The sequence below is a fragment of the Elephantulus edwardii genome, unplaced genomic scaffold, assembly GCF_000299155.1.
Source record: "Elephantulus edwardii isolate Elephantulus edwardi_28Jun2011 unplaced genomic scaffold, EleEdw1.0 scaffold00003, whole genome shotgun sequence".
NCBI lineage: Eukaryota > Metazoa > Chordata > Mammalia > Macroscelidea > Macroscelididae > Elephantulus > Elephantulus edwardii.
The window spans coordinates 35,414,156-35,436,085 of NW_006399753.1; the positions used below are offsets into that span (position 1 = coordinate 35,414,156).

A 21,930-nucleotide genomic window follows, 5' to 3' on the forward strand; every position below is an offset into this window, starting at 1 on the left:
TCTTTCTTTCTTTTGAAATTTTTTTTAGAAATGCTTTAATTTTGAGAACTTCTGACTGGCCCCGAGAGCTGAGTTTGCAAACGCATCGCTTTCTTGAGCCAATGGTGTAAAAGGTTTCTATTTTCCACATCCTTCCTAGACCTTCCTTACCTCCATTCTCTGATTTCATGGTGTGCCTAAGACCTTATTTTCAATGTATTATTCCACACCAGCACTGCTGGTAGTTACAACGGTGTGTTAAAAGGAAAAAGGAAAAAAAAAGAATGGTCAATTTTCTTTTTTTAATGAACAACAAAGGAAAAACTTAGAAGTTAATTATGCAAATCTGCAGCCTAGGTTGGGTCCTTTCAGTGCCCATTCAATAATACCACTTCAATACCCAAACTCTACAAAACAGGCTGCGTCTAGAGTTGTAACATTAATGAAAAGGAGTGGTGAAGTAATTAAAGCAGGACGGGAGTCGTGACTCAAAGGTCATATTAGCAGTTCCATTAAAACTTAAATAATCCTGGCCAAGTAAATTAAGACTCCCTCTGCTTCAGTGCAGCTATTTAAGAGAAAATAAAAAAGTAGGATTAATATTACAGCTGAAAGATGTATTATAAGCAGTCCACATATTTTCTATCTGAGAATCAGATGTTCCAGTAAGAATATTTAAATAGAGTGGTGTGCACTCCCAGTTCCATAAGGCCAGAGAGAAAGAGGAAAACTTTCCAAAGAGAATGAAGGTGTCATGAAAGCCACTTAAAAATGACCTCAAGTATGAACTATATGTGTAGCTGTTCCTCTTGAGTATATGAAAGAATGCAAATCTCAGATAATACAAAGATTAACTATATTCTTGAAGGTTCTCAAATCCTTTAATCATAATCACCTTATTAACCAGATCATGAAAATGTAAGCACAAGATCCTGTGACCTCAAGTCGGGATACCCTGGGGTGGATCCCTAGAATCTGAATATTCGAAACTCCCAGGTCAATTAGATGAGATGATCATAAGCGTTTGGGAGATGGTCAAGAGAGAAAGGCTTCTAATTAGAGTGTTAGGGTTCACCCAGAAGAAAAGCATGATAATCTTTCGAAAGATCTAATTTTGGAAGGTCTGCTTCTGAAGAGTTCTGTCAGAAACACTATGGAACCTAGCTTCTGCCTGGAAACTCATGCTTTTCTGATGAGTCACAATCACCTACATGGAAACATTATAATTACTTTTAGGAAGCTCTGGTAGCCTAGTGGGTAAGGAGCTATACTGCTAACCCAAAGGCAAGTGGTTCAAATCTACCAGGTGGTCTGAGAGAGAGAGAGAGAGAGAGATGAACAACCTCCTCCCATGCAATTGATTAACAGACTCAGAAAACCCACCACAGGGGTAGGCATGGATCAGTTTGACCTGATGGTACCTAGTAACGATAATATTATTAGTGGTTTATGAGTTCAAGACGCAGTTTGTCCTTTTAAATCTTCTATCACAAATCCTATTTGCACTGCTAAATGTTCTACAAGTCCTTTTTATGGATACAAGACATACTTTTCACAGCCTCTGTCATTAGCTTTTTATCTTATAAATTAAATGCATATACAGCAAATTAGTATTTCTTTCCATGGTCATGGCATTTTTTAAATGATTTTTTATCCATTATTTGTTTTTATTAGAATCTGTGAAACACATGAGAATCCCATTTTGTTAAAGCCCTTTTTCTTTTTTAAGCTAATTAGCAAGGTTATAAACTTACAAGCATATGTCCAAGATTATCTGGACATCATCAGTCCTAGTGTGAGTATTCTGACCCCATTTTCCATAACATACACTTTTTAGACCATATTTATAAAAAAATTCTGGGTTAAAGATAATTCTTGTTACAAGTTTTCGGGAGGGAAAAAGTTTTTTTGTTTCCTTTTTTGTTTGTTTGTTTGTTTTAAGTAGGCAAATGCCACATCATTTTGGCATAGAAGCTGGACCATTAGGATTTCTGAGAAATTATTATTAACTGTTGCTTTATTTCTAGTTTCTGTCATGGCTTTCAATTTTTGCCTCTTGATTAGGCTCCAGAAGAAAAAGAAAAGCTCTGTTGAAAAGGATCTGAGGAAAACTAGATTCTGATTCTTTAGAAATTGAGAAAAGGGCTATATTTAACACTGAGCAAATTGTCATTTGAGTTCTGTTTGATCTAGGCTTTATTTGTATTCTATGGCTTCTCTGTTACATAAGAGTTTAATTTCCTGATAATTTCTAGTTACTGCTATGGCAATATATAAGCAGCAATTGTGACTAGGTTGTATAAAAGTTTCCTTTGTAAGTATCAGTATCAGTTTGGATTACGTCTCTTTCTAAAGTCCTTAGGGAGTTGGGCTGGTAACTCAAAGGCCATGCCTCTCTGGTGGTTCGAATCCACCATCAGCTCAGAGGAAGAAAACTGGGCACCCTTCTCTCATGTGATTTACAGCCTTGGCAAACCACTAGGGGGTCAGTAATGACGTAGCGCCAAACCAGCTCAATGGCAGGGTTTCAGAAATGCAATGCAGGCATTCAGATGCTCTTTAAAGAAGAATATACTGGCTTCTCATAATCGTAACGGAGTCGCCCCGTTCCTGAGACAGCTCGTGGTATTAATCTTAGAACATTTTCACTCTTTTGAAATCCTGCCCGATCAACTTGACAGGTGCATTTGATGGTCAGTCTTGATTGGCCGCACCTGGAACCGTTCTTCTGGAACGTGAGTGAAAGCTAAAACCTCACTTTGTGAGAAACATCCTATACCCCTTTCTGTTCCTTTCTGCAAAGTTGAAAATTCAGTATGCGGATTAAAACTTAATACTACCTTGTTTAAAAATAATCTCTGTTGGAATCTCTTTTAACGTAGTGAATGATTCCTTTATCTACAGATTTTTCAAAGGACAGTTCTGTTGCCTGCTCTCTGCAAGGAGAAAATGAATGTCTCATTACCTTCCTAATAACCACAGATAACGAGGGGAGAACCTTCATTCACGGCATCAGTGAGAAAGGTGGGTGGTTCCCCCCCCCCGTCAATGGTGAGTGATACTGCACAGAAAAGGTGAAAACAGTTAGAAACAGTTTGTGTAGCCTGTCAGGAAAGACATTTCCAAAGTTTTTATGAAGTGCCTCTTTACTTTCTCAAGTATAGAAAGACACTTGTTAGAAGGTTTGCCATTTCTCAGTGTCTCTAAGAACAGATAACAAAATGAATTGTCTTTTTACCAGTCATGAACTCCTATCCATTTGCCTTGGCTGAAAGACAGCCTGATTAAAAGAAATATAAGCAAAAGAAGGCTCTTTAGCTAAGAGTGTCAAAGAGAAGCAAAAACGAGAAGGCTATTTATTGCTAACTTTTTATTGATTAGAGTAAGTTTTAATTAAAGTTTACAGAGAGTTAATTGGTTTTCCATTCGACAAGTCATACAAATTATGCTTCATGACCTAACTTGCAATATTCATATTATGACAGCATTCCTCTCATTTCCTCCTGTGAATCTCATTTCCATATATCCCTCTGTCCTATTCTTCCCTTGCTGTTACGCTTTATCCTTGGGTAAGTTTTGCAGTTTTCATTGTATATGGTTGATTGTTCTAAGAAGCTTCTTCCTCCCAAGTATTATTTATCATCTTATAGGCCTAGAAAGAGAGAGAGCTCTGGTGGCATCATGGCAAGAAGCTGTGCTGCAATTATAAAGGCACGTAGTTCAAAGCTACCAGATGCTCTATGAGAAATGGATGGGCAATCAGCCTCCTCCCTTGCAATTTACTGCTTCTGAAAACCCTCTGGAGGGTCAGTTATGGGTCAGTTCTGACTCTATGGTACACAAAAACAACAGGTCTATATATGATTTGGCTGGAAGGTGAGTCACAGGGGTATTTTCTTTCAGTTTCAGGCTTGACAGGAGCCCAAAGGCCATGGTCTTTGAAAGTCTGTCAGTTTCCATCAGATCAGTAAGCTTGGTCATTTTTATGATTTTAAGTTTTGTTCTATATTTCTTTTCCCCCTACTGTACATCCGCTTCCTAAACAACATGCCTTGGGAAACTCTATGAACTTTGATAAATGACAATAGTTGTACAAAGGTTTCAGGCACTTTGTTCAATAGGGTTGCTATGAGTTATGCTTGACTTGATAGCAATCAACAACACAATAACAGCTGTATGTAGAATCAGTTTCAATTCATAGTGACATTCTGTCAGTTTCTGAGACATAAATCTTAACAGGAGAAGACTACTCATCTTTCTTCCTCAGATGGTGGGTGCATTTGAACCAGGGGAGACACTTAGCCTTTGGGTTAGCACCACAGACGATGCCGTGAGAGCTCTCTCCCACTCTGACAGGGCACTTCTACTCTGATCCCTTTCAGCATGGTCAGAAACTGCTCACCAAAGTAGGAGGTAGATAGAACATTGCCTTTATAGACTCTGATGCCAATAGACTTTGATATCCCACTTGATTATGCTTCAGAGCTCCAAGACCAAGTGATGCATTTACTGAAGGTATTTGATTATGCTGAAGAAGTTTTTCTAATTTTGCCCCGTTTAATGTATACAGATTTATTTATAACACAAACAGATAGGAAAATGAGTTTTGAAACAGGCAAAAAATTTGGTTCAATTCCTTTCTGTTATTTAATAGCAGTTCAACATTCTGAAAGCTATTTACCCTCTGAGTGTTTCTTCATTTGTTAAATGGGGGAAAAACAGTACTTTATTCCAGGGATTGACTCTAGGATTAAGTGGAATAATGCATATAAATGCCTGACCTACACTAATGAGTCATTACAAGACAGTGTTGAATCACAAGACACTAATGAGCAAATGAGAAAGGATGTGATTTGCAGAGGATGTCAGAGAGTCCCTGCTTTGGCAAATTTCCATCCATGGCATCAACCTAGGACTCGAAAGTACTGAAATGAAAACCAAGCCTATCTTCAGTGAAGAGAGAACAGACTCATTTATGTTATGTAGAAAAGAAATATGTAGTGAAGATATTTTCATTTCAAACTCAAACCCAGTTATGTGGAGTTCGAAGCAACTTTCTGACCACCCTCCGTTTGCTTTCTGCGACTAAATCATACAGAAGGGAGTTGCTCATCTTTATCCTGTGGAAGTGCTGGTGGAGTTGAACAGCGAGAGAGGCACTGTCTTCAGGGTAGCAGCACAACTAGCTGTGGCTTGTGACACCAGAGCTCCCTATGCTTTGATTTAGACATTCTCAAATTTTAGTCATCACACTCACCTGGGAGCTAGTAAGGAAAATAAATGTACAATAACCTGCATCCTAGTCAGTAGACCAGCTGAGTGGCCCATGAGTCTGCATTCTCAAAACTACACACATGACTGATGCAGATGGTCTCAGGTCCTCCATTTGAATATCGCTGCCCTCACCCGTTCTGTCCTCTAAATGATGTCTCCCTTAACGTCTTTCTGAGAAAAGTGACAGCTGCATTATGTCAGATCTCAGCAGCTCCTATTAGAGACATTCTCCTCTACTCAAAAGCTTAAAATCCAAATTCTGTCCCAGACAAAAGCAGCAAGGCTGATTTTAAGACATATGTGCTTTGTGTTTGTGCTTGAGTATCCTGTGCTGATGAAATATACTTTTTAATCTTAACTTGAACCAAAGGTATCACACTGATAACTCTTGGGTCTGAAGGGCATTATGCTAAATGAAGTAACTCAGTCTCATAAAGACAAATATTGTATACGATCATTATTGTAGAATAAGTACGAGGGTCCAAGGTGGGGAGGGAGGAGCAGAGGGGTGAAGTGTGTGTGTGTGTGTGTGTGTGTGTGTGTGTGTGTGTGTGTGTGTGTGAATAATAGGACTGCACAATTTGATAAGTGGAGGGAGTGGTGGATAAAGGAAAGGGGGGGAATCTGGTATGAAAACAATGGATATAAACTTTGTAAGTAAACCAGTATAAAATCATTTTTTTTAAAAAAAGATATTAAACTGATACCTCTTAGGTTCCTCATTTCACACCATATGCAAAAATCAACTAAAGGTAGATCAGAGACCTGGGAATAAAGCCCCAAACCATAAACTTTATGAGACAAACTTAGAGGGCCAGTCTATGGTATAAAGAAACTGCCATATACAGCCAGAAATGAAGTCTAGAGAGGATAAAATTGATGAATGGGACCTCCTAAAGACTAAATCTCTGTGTGCATCAAAAAACATTTTCCAACAGAGTGAAAAGAAAATTTGTTGACTTGGAAAAAACATCTGGCAATACTATTTCAGACAAGGGTCTCACATCAAAAGTTTACAGAATCTTACAGGGCCTCCACAAGAAAAAACCTGATAACATAATTACAAAATGGTCAAAAGACATGGGAAGAATTTTCACAGAAGATATCCGTATGACCAACAGACATGAAGAAATGCTCAAAATCACTGGCAGTAAGAGAGATACAAATCAAAACCATAATGAGATATCATCTCACGCTAATATCAGTGGCAAAGTTTAACAGGGCATCAAGTACTAAATGTTGGAGAGGCTGTGGCAATTTAGGAACTCTTATACACTGTTGGTGGGACTGTAAAATGGTACAACCACTCTGGAAGGTAGTTTGGCGTTTCCTCAGAAAGCTGAACATAGAAATTCCATATATCCCAGCTATTCCACTGCTTGGAATATACCTTGAGAGAAGGAGAACTGGGTACAAGTGGAGACTATACACCAGTGTTCATAGCAACATTATTTACCATTTCAAGAACAGCCCAGATGTCCAACCACAATGAAATGAATTGAGAAATTATGGTACATCACGTGATGGAATACTATGCAGCACACAGGAGCAGTGATTTTGTAAATCACTACCTAACTTGGGAGGGACTGGAGAGCATTATGTTAAGTGAACTAACTCAGTCCCATAAGGACAAATGTTATATAAGGCTGTTATTGTAGAATGTGTATGAGGAGCCAAGGGAGGGGGAAGCAGAGGAGTGAGGATGAGTGATGGTGGAGGGGTGTTAATTTTAGGATTGCATAAATCAGTGGGGGGAGGGAAGGGTGAGGAAAGGAAATGGGAAAGATCTGTTGTGAAAAACAAGGTATATGAACTTTTTAAGTTAACCAGTATAAAATAAAAATTTTATTTATTAAAAAAGGGTATAAAAACCGAGGAGTGTAAGCAGTAATGCAATGTCACTATTAACTAAAAAGATATTATAAGCAGCTAAAGAAAGCAAGATAAGAAAAATAACACACTGTAGGGCAAGGGAGAGGAAAAGGTCATGACAGTAAAAGCTCAGCCCAGGTTATGAACATGACCTAGATGCCCTCGTGGACAGAGTGCACCTCGAGACTTACTCTAGAAATCCTCATGTAAATGGAATCAACTTCTTTAGAATGCATATATAAAAAACACATTACTTAAGGAAACATAAAGTGAATCCTTACATGCAACAATTACTGGAAATACCATAAAGCTACTTCTCCGTTGTCTATTTTATAAAATCTAAGTTCTTCAACTATACCCCCTGTTTGTGACCAATAGTAGCTTTAAGTAAGTCATGTGGAAATAAAAGTTGTTCCTTATAACTTTCATTTTATTGGGGAAAATTTGTTTCAGACAACAAAAACAAGTTTGCTGGTTTGAGCCCCCTGCCCCTCCCCTCATGGTGGGTGTCTGAGCCGCTGCTTTGATTCCACACAGAATTGCAGCCCATGGCGGTGCAGGCCTGCAGAGCACAGATGAAATGGGAAGACGTGATTAATGATTCCCAGAATCTTCTGAGAGAACTAAGAAACCACGTGAGGCTTCAGCGTCAGGGTGCCTGTGGACATGGAACTTGGCTCATCTTCTCTCACGTCTGGAGGGAATTGCCGAGAATAAGAGCCTCGTTGGGAGTCAGGGAATGATGCTTAGGAAGGAGCCTTTCTGGCTAGAAGCGACAAGCAGTGTGAATGTTACACACAAGCTTTCAACATGAATGTTCCAGATCCTTGAGGTTTTGAGGATGGGAAAGAGGGAGGGGTACATTTATCGCAGCAGCAGTGGCAGCAGCAGCAGCAGCAGCAGCAATAGTTGTTGTAGTAATAGTAATATAACAATTTTAACTCGTGAAGTATTTACAAACAGCAATTGTTGTTCTGTATGTTTCCCATATGTTAATCTATTTAGTATCCTCAACAACCACATAAAGGCACTGCTATTATTTCTATTGATGGGTAAATTAACTGAGCAGGTTGTTACTGTGTGTGATTGAACTGATTTCATCTCAGCGTGATCTGTAGGGCAGGGTGGAGCTGCCTCACAGGATTTCCTAGGTGATTTGAATCCACCAGGTAGCCCAACAGGAGAAAGATGGGCAAACACCTCCTATTAAGATTCCACCAACCTTTCATTTAAAAGCTGAGTGCTTAATTATTGTCTTTAATTGAGGTAAAGAAAAGTTAAAAAATTTTCTGGGTTGTAGCAATTAAGTGCCAGAGTTGGTCAGAAGTTCAAGCAGCCTTTCAAATTAAACTCATTCTCTCAACCACTGTGCTACACTGCCTCCCACTGGCTGTATAATCATCATGAACATCTCAATCCCAACAATATGTCCGACCAGCACTGCTCAACATAAATATTAAGCAAGCTACATACATTATTTTAGGGAGCTCTGGTGGCCTACTGGTTAAGGAACTGCGCTGTTAACCCAAAAGTAAGTGACTCTAATATCCCAGCAGCTCTTTTAGAGAGAGATGGACAGTCTCCTCCCATGCAATTTACAGCCTCTGAAAACCTGCTGCAGGGTCAGCTAAGAGCTTATTCAACTCGATGGTACATGGCAATAACATACATCATTTTAAATTTCATTTCAATTCTAACGCATGGCAGTCTCGTGTGTGAGACTAGAACTGTGCTCCAGAAGATTTTCAGTGGATGGAGTATTCAGAAGCAGGTTTCCATACATTTCTTCGAGGCACTTCTGGATAGATTTGGTGGCTTTAACTCTCCATCCTTTGGGCTAGCAGTCAAGCACATTCACCATTTGCACCACTCAGGAATTTCATTTCAATTAGTGTCTATCACTGATCTTGACTTGACAGGCATCAGTGCGTCCAGTGATAAAGTCTTCTTCCACCCAGAAAAAGGTATTCAGACTTATCATCGCAGTAAACACTAGAGTATAAAAAGTAGCATTTTCTGTTCTATCATATGTGCTTAAAGAGCCATGGTGGCTTAATGGCAAGGAGGTGCCAACCCAAAGGCGCAGGGTTGAATTCCACCAGCTTGCTGGAGGGTCAGCCATGAGTAAGTTCTAACTTGTCAGAATGTAACAACAGCAACAACACAATAGGGGAAATCTTTTCTTGAAAATTATGACTCTCCATGACATTGTTGTTGTTATGTACCCACTTATACTTAGCCCTTCAGCAGATGTTTGGAGGCAGTAAATTGCATAGGAGGAAATTGCCCGTGGAGTAACTGGTGGATTCAAACTGTGTGCCTTTGGGTTAGCAGTGCAATTTCCTGACACTAAGCAATCATGACATCAAGCTTTTAAAATAATTTTCTTCTGCCATCTTCTCATCTATTCTTCCATTATTCCCCACTAAAGGGTTCCCCTGATTCATATTCTGATTGCATGGTCTTAGCCACATTTCATCTTGCTTTGAGCAGGAACATGTTATGCCCCACCCCAGACATTTCTTAGTCAAGATGGGCCGAGTGTATATTCCCATCGACACGAGCTTGCTGCTTTCTTCCCAGGAGTGTTGCTAACCTATTAGAGGCAGCCACGGTTCATTTGCTATGCCAGAATACAGGCTTTAGATCTCCACACCTACTGTAGCTCTTTCATTAGCTTCTTTACTTATTTCTGCATAATCTCCTTACATGGCTCTTTGGCCAAAGAACAAAAGTGTGTGAGCCCAGGCATCATGCTGCTAGGGGGTCATTAGTCCCACTCAAATTCAAATTGGCTATAGATCTTTCCCTTGAAAGCAGTGTGACTATTCCTATGTGTATAACTCTCCTTATTAAATATCTAAAAGCAATAAGAGTTGGGATAAACTAAGCATGATTTATTTCTTCCCCAGATACCATGAATTTTGCCTGACTTCTTGCAGAGGGACGCAGATATTTAATGATATTTTTAATGTGGATTTTTTTAATGTAAGAAGAGAGCTTAATTATAATGTTTCATTAAGAAATGCATCATCTCCTAGGCATATTGCAAGGATTATTAGTCATTGTGCTGTCAATGAGGGAAGACACTGGATAATTGCAAAATTATATTAATACCATCAGCAAAGGCAAAATAATGTTTTATAGGATATTGAGAGGACCATAGAGGACATCTGCTTTCCCAAACTTCCCTGAAGATGAGAATCGCCTGAGGTACAAGGCAAGACCCAAGCAGCTCTGGGGCCTTAATGTATAACAAGTCAGGCTGCTGACTAAATGGCCAGCTATTGGAATCTCCCAGTTGTTCTGAGGGAGAAAGAGGAACAATCTCCCCCCGAAAAGCTTTGGAGACCCAATGGGAATTGGAACAGACTTGCTGGCAATGGATTTGGTTTGGCTTTGGTTGTCCAAGACCCACTAATCAGAATATCCAGGAAAGGAGGCGAGGAAATGGTGGTGTGATAACATAACCACTTTACATTAACATACTTTAACATTAGCTGCCTCTTCACATAGGAGAAGCGAAGGGAATACTGCACTTCCACATTTTTGTTCTACAAATGAGGGTCCTGGGGTTCAGAGAAATCAAGAAGCTTGATGGAATTCAGTAACCGGTGAGACTGATGGGACTCGAACCCCAAGTTCTGTCCGGGAACTAACTGCCCAGAACACTAAATCTCAGCTGCTGACAGCAAGGTTGGTAGTTCAAATCCATCAAGTAGTCCCACGGAAGTAACATCTGGCAATCTGCTTTCATAAGGTTTTCAGCCATGAACCCTCTCAGGCAGTTTTACTCTGTCACATCAACATTGTGGTATCTGACAACACTAGAGCATCAGAGTTAAACAACCAGTATTTAAAGTCATGATTGTTTTCTCTTTGTGAAAGAGAACTGAAACCAACTAATACTAATCTATCCAAAAGTAGCTTTTATTTACTCTTTAATATAATCTTGTATATTACTCATGATTCAAGAAAATCCCCCAGAAACTAATTACACACTCACATTCCATTCTACCTTATCCTGGATCTGAAAGACATAATTTTTTCATGAATAAACCACATATTGTCTGTTTCATGGTCCTTTAAAATAGCCATCATGCACTAATTATCCTTCTTGGATTCAATGGTTTTTTGTGTGTTGACCCTGAAATACACACTCATTTATTTTATACAACTAATTGCATTGTCTTTTGTTCTACTTTGTAGAAATACAAGGATGTTAGCTTCCTGCTTGGCTAAGTTACTACGGGTAAATAGGTTGGTGGTTCAAACTCTTCCAAAAAACTTTAAGCACAGGCCTGGTCATCTTAAAAAAAGTCATGGACTCGAAATGCTATGAAGCTGTTCTACTCTCCATGTACAGGGTGTCCATGGGTCAGAATCAGCTTGACAACAACAACAATAAGGATATCTTTCAATAAATCATTTTTTTTAAAATCTGCCAAAGAAAAAAGGTATCAATAACACACACACACACACAGAGAGAGAGAGAGAGAGAGAGAGAGAGAGAGAGAGAGAGAGAGAGAGTTGTTCTGCCATTCCAAAGGAGCTCAGTTCAAATCCACCAGCTGCTTGCTTCTTGGGAGAAAGTTGAGCAGTCTCTTCCATGCAATTTATAGCCTCTAAAAAACTGCTGGAGGGTCCAATTCAACAGCACAGAACCAAAATAACAACTGCATAATAAAAGCTATTGTACTGAGAAAAGCAAAAGATTGGTGAAAGAGAGGAAAATCCTCAACAATATGGATGAACACAGTGACTCCAAGACGGACGGACAATGGGTTGGAGTAAGGTGGCGATCATGATGATAGAGCAAGGTAGGGCAGTGTTCAGATCTGCTGCCCAGAGGGTTGCTATGACTGATTGTCAACTGGACAGCATCTAACTGCTGTAGGAAAAACATAAGAGGAAAATTTAATGAGAATTTCTGCCCCTATGTAAAAACATTAACTGTGCCACCTTCTTAATATAGTTTCCTTTGTTTCCACAGATTGTCCCAAACCTCCAAACATCCCCATGATCATGCTGGGGGTTTCGCTGGCTATTCTTCTCATTGGGGTTGTCTTACTGTGCATTTGGAAGCTGTTGGTGTCATTTCATGATCGCAAAGAAGTAGCCAAATTTGAGGCAGAGCGATCAAAGGCCAAGTGGCAAACGGTAGGTGAAAACTTAGGGGACCGTGCTGGTCTGTGGGAGTAATCAGCCTTGTAGAAAAGATTAGGGGCTCAACTTTCTTCTGTTATAAAAGAAAATTTGACTATTCTGTTCTTTATTCCACTCACTTTGTCCCCAACTTTGACTCCTGTTCTGATTTGGAGCTGAACAACTCTCATACTATACATTTGTTTCTCAGTAAGAATTTGTCTCTCAGTAAGAATGGGAGACTTCCATGGAGTCTCAGGGGGTACAAATGGTTAAATGCTTGATAACTAACAGATTGGCAGTTCAAACCTACACAGAGGGACACTGGAAGAAAAATTTATCTATTTCTTCCCAAAAGTTCACAGCTGTGAAAACTCTATAGCATGTGGTTCTACATTGCAATGACGTAAAGTTGCCACAAGTCAGAGTTGACTTGACAGCAACTGGCAGAGTCATGTGAAATGCATGACATAATTTCTTAGGGACAGCAAGGGATATATTTTATCAGCACTTCCTCACCCCATGAGGATTCCTCAGGCTTCATTTGATAAAGCAGAGGTGCTGCTGTCTCTGAACATTTCCATAAACCAGTTATGTTACAGCTAAAGAGGTAAAGTTCATGGGCAATATTACAATTCATGTCTATTTCCATGGAAATGTCCATTATTTGCAATAGGTTACAAAGCAAACTTCCAAAGACTTTTAAAATACCATCCAGTTAGTTTTATAGAATAGGATAAATTTTATACAGCAACCTCAAGAAAATAGTTTTACTGAATAGGATAAATTTTAAACAGCAACCTCAAGAAAACATGTCAACCTTTATGCGTATGTACTCCATAGATATAATTTCAGCGTCTCCTCTTCACAGCAGGCAAACACAAAACAGGACTCCAATTTTCTGTGTTTCTCTTCCACTAGAGAGATAATTACATTTCTGGAGACTCATAGAAGCAATTTCATGGTTTTAATTTCATCTCTCTATCTCTAATGGTGTGCCCAGCTATCTAATAGCAATTATCTTACTTTGTTGATTCTAAAAACAGTTGATATCATTGGGAAAATATGGACAGCTGCAATGCTCAATGGAAATCACCTGCTCAGATAAATTGATGCTAACTTTTTTCCTATAGGCCTATAGGCCTTACAGTTCCTAAAGCAAAAGAAATTTTCTGTTTTGGATAAGTTTAAATTAATAAATGATGCTTTTATTTTATGTATTTACTTCAAACAAATCACTATATATGGTTATATATAACAATGACCAATGAATTATTTTATCTTCCTGCTAGAAATGTCTTTAGGCACAACAAACCAATTCAATGTATGGATTTTGTTTAGGTCTTAATTTGAATAGCCCAACTGTCAAATGACATTTTTGAGACAACTGTAGTATGAACCAGATATAGAAGGAAGTAAGGGCTAATTATTAACTTAATTAGATGTGATAATATCATCATAGTTTAATTCATAAATATCCATATTTTTAAGACATTAAGAGAGATGTGAAAGGAAATTAAGATGACTATTGGCTTAAAAATACTTTGACCAACAGAGAGAGAAGAAAGGGAGATGGTTGAAACAACTGTAGCAAAATTGTGATAATTGTTGAATTTAGGTGATGTGTTCGTTTACAGTTGCATCTTTTCTTGTATCTCTTTCCTTATTAAGCAAAATCTTTGAGAGAATAAATTGTGGCTTTGCAATGAGAAGATGCTTTGTGTCCATCTCTTGGAAGCTGCAGAATGGGACAAAGTTTTGTTGAACATAGATCTCTGAGTCAGAGTTAACAACAATAATGTAAAATGTAGCCTGGGGGACTAGCCTGAAGATTTAGAAGTTGGTGTTAATGAGGTAATGATTGGGGGACAGTTAACTTCAGCTGATCGCATAGCCATAGATAGAATTTTTAACTCTCACCAGCTGTCAAATGAATGCCTGACAATTGTCAAAAAAGGGAAAGAAAGCAAAAGACAGGTTTTGGCACACGTAAGAAAACAGAATCAGCAGTTAGCTTAGCAACTACCAGCTCTGTGAATTCATCATGGTATTCCCACATAGATGGTAAGGAAACTGAGGCTTAGAGAGGTTAAGGGGTTTCCCAGACTCTTCCTGAATGGCAGACCTGTAACTGGAATCATCTAATTGTAGCCAGCTCTTCCAGGAACAGCCTTTTCTTGACCCTCCCAGAAATAACAAGCAGGTGCTCTGCAGACAAGCATTTGAGCAATTATGTGATGTCTATCTCCTAGCCAGCACGTTTGCATGTTCACATACAAAGGCATAAGTACTGACAAATGATTAATATCTTTAAAATAACATTTTAATTAACAGTTAATTTCCCCAAAACATGAATTGTTCTCCCTTAGGATGCAGAACATGACTGAAATTCAAATGCTGAATTTTTGCTGCTGTTTCTTCATCTAAAATAGGACAAAATCCTGTGCATTAAACAGATAAAAGCATAAATGAAAAATATTATTCCCTTGTTAAATTGAGTTTCTTTGAATAACGAATGTTTGATGTTCTTGACTAGATAATGACTGGGTAATAATTATTCTCTTGGATGCAAAAGAGGTTTAATTCAAATAATTGAATTCAAATTTCACTAATACATCTTTCTGGGAGGGAAGTTGCTCAGTGCATCCACTTTGGGGTCTTCAATTAAATTCAGGTAGTTTTGTTTTGTTTTAATCGAAACCCTGTTCCTCCTTCAAGAAGAGAATCTGGTTTTCAATTTTCCAGCAACAGCAGGGACAGTAAGGACTCGTGAGGTCTCCTGACATGTTGGTCCTCATTGGACACAGGTTCTTAGGGTGAGGAAGAGCTTTGTCTTTGCATTTTGAAACATTTCATCATCGCAATAAAGAAAGGTTGTCTTTCCATTACAGTTTTAAAAATAGCCCCCCTCCCCATCCATATTATTTATGGAAACACAAATGGAAGATATTTAAATTCATCTTTGATTGGACTTTTTCTAGGATGCCAAGTCATTAACTAAAGGCAGAAAATGTTCAGGCTGACATTTCTAGCCGTCATGGATTGATTTTGTACTATGCTAAGCAAATCAGGTCTGCGTTTGGCAGTTAGGCAATCATTAACAGACCTGCGGGTCATGGCAGAGAGCTTTCTCATTACCACTTTTTCAAGCTTTCAGAATGTGCCATTGTACTTGCAGAATCCACAGCCCAAATTAGTATCCCCTGGACTCCTGAGAGAAATCAGCCTGGTGACTCCCTAGATGATTGATCAGATGATTGAGTTGAATCTGACCTTGTCTGAAAATGGAGTGTAGGCCCACTCAAAATGGAACCAAACTATATTTGACATCTCCATTGGCAGTTCTATTTAGGGAGATTGTGACCTTCATGTGACTAGAGGAAGCAACTCTGAATGTTGTTCTGTGTCGTCGAGTCACCCGCGACCCATAGTGACCCTACATATAACAGCTCTGAAGCCTGCCCTGTTCTGACCCAGTCTCACTGATCCCAACACACCAAGCCCTATTGTCCCAGCTACTGTATCAATCCATCCTCCAAAGGAATGTCAATCTGTGCTCCATTGATTATGCAAAGGCATTTAACTGTGTGGATCACAACAAATTGTGGCTAACCTTGAGGTAAATGGGAATCCAAGAACTCTAGATATGATTATGTTATTCAGTCAGTTGAAACTCAAGTCCCTTCTTTATGTTGTTGTTGTTCTTTATAGTCCATATAAATAATATTAAGTGTAGGGTACTGGACATCATATATTGGATATTATATGAGGTGGAACGTGCAAACAAGAACCCAGACCTACACAAACCAGAGAAAGACCTATTGAAAGCCTATTTACCCTTTCAGAATTTCTTGTTCACTAACCCTTTCTTGACCTTCAGGACATCCTCCATCCATCCTCACCAGTCTGCACCCATAATATTTTCCCTCTTTCATATTTAGTTGAGCCTATCTTCTTCTGCAACTGACATAAGCCTCCTGTATCTTAACCTACGTGGAATCCCACAAACATTTTTTGTCTGCACATTTACTGCCCTCTGCAGTTCATTGTCCTTTGAGTTAAGACCACATCAGCCTCTTCTTCACCCTCCAAATATAAGCTCAATGCAGTCCATGCATAAGTCCATGCAGTGTTTGACATAAAAAAAGTACTGAAGGTTCCTCAGATGTATCCAGGCTGGTTACCCAGTAGTGAAAGCAATGTGGTGACTTTATATTCATCCCTCACCCTACTTCAGTCAATGGGCCTCTTTCCTGACTGTACTCTGTATATAGTGATATCATCTCCTCCCAAAGATATTTATATAGGCAACACGTCGCTCAGAAATCAGTCATTCTGGGAAACATAGAAACGAATGCAAGTGTAATCCCATGCTCACAATGAAGACACTGAAGAGAACCTAAGGGCAGTGAGAGGAGAGGTAATGTTGAAGAGGCCAAGAAATGCCAAGTGCATTCACTTCTTATGAGAGCTGAAGGATTGTACCAGGAAAACAGATACAATTACGTATTTTCAAATATATGCCTACCAATTGTTACCAACTCTGTAATTCATGGTGATTAGAAAGTCAACATAAAAAAAATTAGTAATTCAGAGGATCAGAGGTGGTACTTGGACTTGTCCTCTTAAGTGAACAAATTGTTGTGTACAATTGAGATGAAACTGACTCATACCTGACCTTTCAGTGGGTTTTCAGAGGCATAAATTATATGGAAGGAATTTGTTCATTTTTCCCTGGTGGATTCAAACCACATGTGTTTGAGTTAGCAGTGCAACTCCTTACCACTAGGCTACCAGAGCTTCCTTCGAGTGAGCTTGTGATGTGCCTCAGAGTTGGAACTACCCATAGCTGACCCTCCAGTGGGTTTTCAGAGCTAACATAGAAACTTTAAAACCACCAAAACTCTGGGAGAAAATATCTTTACAACCCTTTTCAGGATATAAAGAGTCTGCAGATGGGACAATGGATAACATACTTGAAGGCTAATTTAAAGAATAGAGCTTGGAGCCTATACATAGGCAACATGGAAGCAAGAGCTGGTCATCTACATCCAAAAATTCAGCCTCTGAAAATGCTATTGAGCACACTTTCAATTTAACACACATGGAGTCTTTGTTAGTCTAAAATTACTCACTGGTAGGTAACAGAGAGAACACAAAAGCAAAACAAAAAATCTGGACAACCAGAATCTAAAAGAAAAGGTAATTCCAAATGGAAAGTCATAAATTAGAACTAATGAAAAGAGGTGACATTTCTTGAGCACTTGTAATGTGTTAGGTGCCGTGCTAAAGTACTTTTCTTCATGTATGAGCCAGATACTTTTATTATCTCTCTTCTCTTGGTTGAATATATTAAAACTTAGAGTTGTTAAAAAACCCTTTGTCCTTGAGTTGGTTGCAGCTGAATAGAACTAGGCCATTAGCTTTTCTTAGAGGCAGATTGCCTTTCTTCTGCAATGCCACTGGATGAGTTTAGTTCACCATCCTTCAGGTTCGAAGTTGAGCACCCACTCTTGGTGCCATCCCCAGACTTGCTTGAGTAAAGTCTGGTGATAAAGCTGTGGTAGGAACCCAGGCTATCATCAAAGCTTGTGTGATCAACTTTGAGTTGTGTGATAGAAGAACCATGCTTTTCCCAAACATCTTGCACCTGTGTGGAGCATCTAACCCAAAAGATAGAGATTGAGCAATCACACTAGATGTTTCTTAAAACATTTAGAAAGGCTTAGTCCTTTATGGTCCTTCTGGATATCACAATGCTAGCACCACATGTGATCCTCCTGGATTGTCACACTGCTGTCAGCACCTAGAAATAGATCTCCAGCCCCAGGAGCACAGTCGGAGCTATTGAGACCATCACATACAACCTCCCCATTGTACCCAGGGCAAAACCTGCCTTGGAACCGGGACTTCTCCATCAACACAGTGACCCTCCACATTGGTCTCTTACATACTATTGTTTTGCTACTGTTATTCTTTAATGAACAAAGCTGACTGGGTTTTGTGTTATCCAGACCAAATGCTATCTCTCCTGGGATTCTTCCCCTGATTCCCCTTGACAACTAGTTGCTCATCCTTCTGAAACTTGATCTCATTTAAAAAATATTATTATCTATGTCTCTGATTGCTCTTTCAAGCAACACATATCTTAAAGAAAGAGATTATATCATCTATTTTCGATGCTTAGTGCGTAAGGTGTTGCATTGCTGACCCAAAAGCAAGTAGTCCGAATCTACCAGCTGTTTGGGGGGAGAAAGATGAGTGTTCTCCTTCCATGCAAAATGTTGTTGTTGTTGTTGTTGTTGTTAGGTGTCATCAAGTCAAGTAAGACTTGCATTGACCTCATAAACAACAGATCTTAATCCTGTCCTATCTTATGCCTTCATCATCATCTCTGACACTCTTAAGCCATTAGTGCAGTTACTGTGTCATTCCATTTCATTGGGTATCTTCCTCTCTTTTGCTGACACTACCCTTCCAAGAATGATACTCCTTTTTGAAGAACAGCCTCTCCAAGCAACATGTCCAAAGTATGACAGATGAAGCTTTGCCATTCTTGCCTCCAAGGAGCACTCTGGCTGCACAGTTTTCGAGACATATCTCCTTGTTCTTTTTACAGCCCATGGGATGGTCAGTACTCTTCTCCAACACTACAGCTCAAAGACATAAATTCTTCTTCTCTCATCGTTATTCACTATCTGGCTTTCAGATGTATAGCAAGTGATGGAAAAGACTATGACTTGAATCATGTGCACCATAGTTTTCAGACTAACGCTACTGCTCTTCAGTATTTTGGAGAGGTCTCTGACAGTGGACTTGCCCAAAGCAATACATCTTATCTCCTGACTGCTGGTACCAAGGGTGTTGATTGCGGAGCCAAGTTAGATGAAATCATTGACAGTTTTAATCCTTTATCCATCTAATATGATGTCATTCATTGGCTCAGTGGTAAGACCCTTTGTTTTCTTGATGTTAAAACATTATCCCTGTTGGAGGCTCTAGTCTTTGATCTTTTGCAACTTCAGGTCCTCTCACTTTCATCAAGTAAAGTTGTGTCATCTGATATTTAGAATGCATGTATGAAACCGGCTCTGCATATTACAAAATAAAATGAGGGTGAGTATATTTTAAAATCTGAAAAGTAAAAAATATTAAATAAAACAAGATTATCCAAATGGCTTCCAATATTGACCTTAACTTTGCTTTCCAATTTGTAAGAGTAATGAAGTTATTTAGGGATATTAAAATAGCATAATAAAATTGCATGCTTTTACTTGAACCGTTTTTCCTTTCTCTCTTTTTCTTTTTTTAGGGAACCAATCCACTGTACAGAGGCTCTACCAGTACTTTTAAAAATGTAACCTATAAACACAGGGAAAAGCAAAAGGTGGACCTTTCCATAGATGGGTAGGACTATTTTATGCAGCACCAAAGTCTGTTTCACTGATATGAAATGTTAATGCACTATTTAATTTTTCTTGCTTTGTTCCATCGAAATGAGGTTGGTTTAAGATAATAATAGGTCATTTGGAGATCAGTTTTTCTCTGTATGAAAGTTAGAAACTATGTTGGCAGGTTCAAAATAATCAAGACGAGGAATATCCATAGTAAGGAGGTGACTTTGGGGATCATTTGAGGAATATTAGCTGTTGCATTAATGCCTCAAAAAATCATCAGAATGATTCATGGAGGTCTGATTTGCATTTGAATAATGTGTGGAATGAGAATCTCATTTGTTTCAGGAATACAGCTACTTGAACTCTTTGTCTCAGCAAAGTCACCAAGTCCATTGCTCACACTGTGTACCCCCACTTGCCAAATAATTTTTAAACTTTTCTGTATCTGCCTTTTCCTAAAGGGAATTTTTAAAAAAAAAAATCGATGGGATGAAACTATGATTTTTCACTGTCACTGAAAGAAGCAAAAAAAAAAATCTACCCCAAGTGTAAGGACGAAATTTGAACATTAATATTTTTATATAAGTATTTCCAGATGAAGACTAATTCATAAATTAGAAAGATGCTAGTATAATAGAAAAATAAAGCTATCATTTAGTTCATTTTTAATTACTCGAGGAGAAAATCCCTACATAGTTTCTTTTTTTACACTACTATTTCTCCCATATTTTTCATCATTTTCCTCAATTTTACCGTTATCTAAATGCTGTAGGTATTATATGAAAATTCTGATTTTTTTTTATAAAAACTTACCAAAAATCAGTGATGCTTTATGAAAAGAGCTCAAATAGTACACAAGGCACATAGATTAAAAAGAATAGGATTTTCACTAGTTTCAGATTAAACACACTGAGATTATTCAAGTCTTTCATGAACTCCATCAGCCTTTACATCACAGGCTTTTGTAGAGTTATTCTTTTCCTCTCTGCTTAGCACAGCATTCACATTTTAACTGCACATGGTAAATATGTATCAGACATTTGCTTTTAAATGTACAATTTTACCTGCAAAGTATATATAGATAACTAGGGAACCATAAATTGATATTAGAATATTATCTCTTAATATTAATTCTACATTAATAGGGAATTTCATCCAATTTGGCCCTCATAACTGTAATGGAATTCAGGATAATTTTGTCTTACTTTACAGATGAAGAAACTAAGGCTTGGAGTGAGTAGGAGAGCAGGGCCCCAAATCTAGACATCCTCACTCCAAGTCATTTCTTAATTTTTTTTAAACAAGATGGGGTTTATTAGTGGAGTGTTGGTATCATTTAACAACTTCACTAAATGATAAATACCAATTATTTGAAAATATGCTGAAACAATCAGTAGCATCTAAACTTCTGTAATATAGGTGAGGTATTATACTTTCATACATTGTTTATTATCTTTCAATAAATTGTGGTGTGAAGCCTTTTACTAGGTGACAGTCCACTATGTAATGAAGGTTTCATTCTTACCCATTAGATTGTTACAGACTCCTCCATACGTTTCTTTAGTTCTTTTACCCAGAGAGAGCTGTATGCGTTTGCCCACTTGGAGGCTTCCTGTTTTTTTTCTTGTCTCTAACTCAAACACTTGGCAGATGCACTGCTATGTTAAAAGAAGAACTCATAAGCAGTCACTAAGATACATGCAGGGGTGAGGCATATCATCCTTGACCAAAGCCCAGGATCTGGGAAGAATCTAGAGCAAAGGCAAGTTTCACTAATAGGGGTAGAACAGTTGTAGTCACCTCTGCATGGGACTTTTTGTGATGTTTGTTGTATTATTACTGGAATGGGATTTTAGAAAACATAAGTTTCCTTTGTGTGTCTACTGGAGACAGTAGAAAAAAATCTGCTATTTTTCTGAATACTGTTTTGGCTCAAGGCTGGACCTTGAAAAGGCCAAAACATTAATAGTAGTACTTCTGTTCACTGAAGATTTATGTTACATGAAGATAAAATGGAGTTTTTTTGTAAGTTGTTTTATTGTATTTTGTGTTGACATAAATAAACATGGTAATTTAAATAACAAGCCTTAGGTGAATGATCATTCCTTTTATTTACTGACACAAATTCCTCTTCTTGGATATCTGGATCCTTCTGTGACCTGCTCTCACTGCTAGTCTCAACCAGGGATCAAAGAGAAGAGCAGAAAAAAGACACAGAAGGCAGGAGACCAAATGGAATGATTGTCATTTGCAGCCCAATTAG

The 21,930-nt window shown here is 38.5% G+C and overlaps 1 protein-coding gene across 1 annotated transcript in view; it reads left to right on the plus strand.

The window, feature by feature from the left end:
- ITGB6 (integrin, beta 6) overlaps positions 1–19,681 on the plus strand; it is a 107,414-nt gene extending 87,733 nt beyond the window's left edge. The window contains exons 13-15 of the mRNA XM_006879369.1: positions 2,884–3,003; positions 12,119–12,285; positions 19,583–19,681. Of these exons, the coding sequence (XP_006879431.1) occupies positions 2,884–3,003; positions 12,119–12,285; positions 19,583–19,681 (386 nt within the window). The remainder of the gene's footprint in view (positions 1–2,883; positions 3,004–12,118; positions 12,286–19,582) is intronic.
- The last annotated feature ends 2,249 nt before the right edge of the window (positions 19,682–21,930 follow it).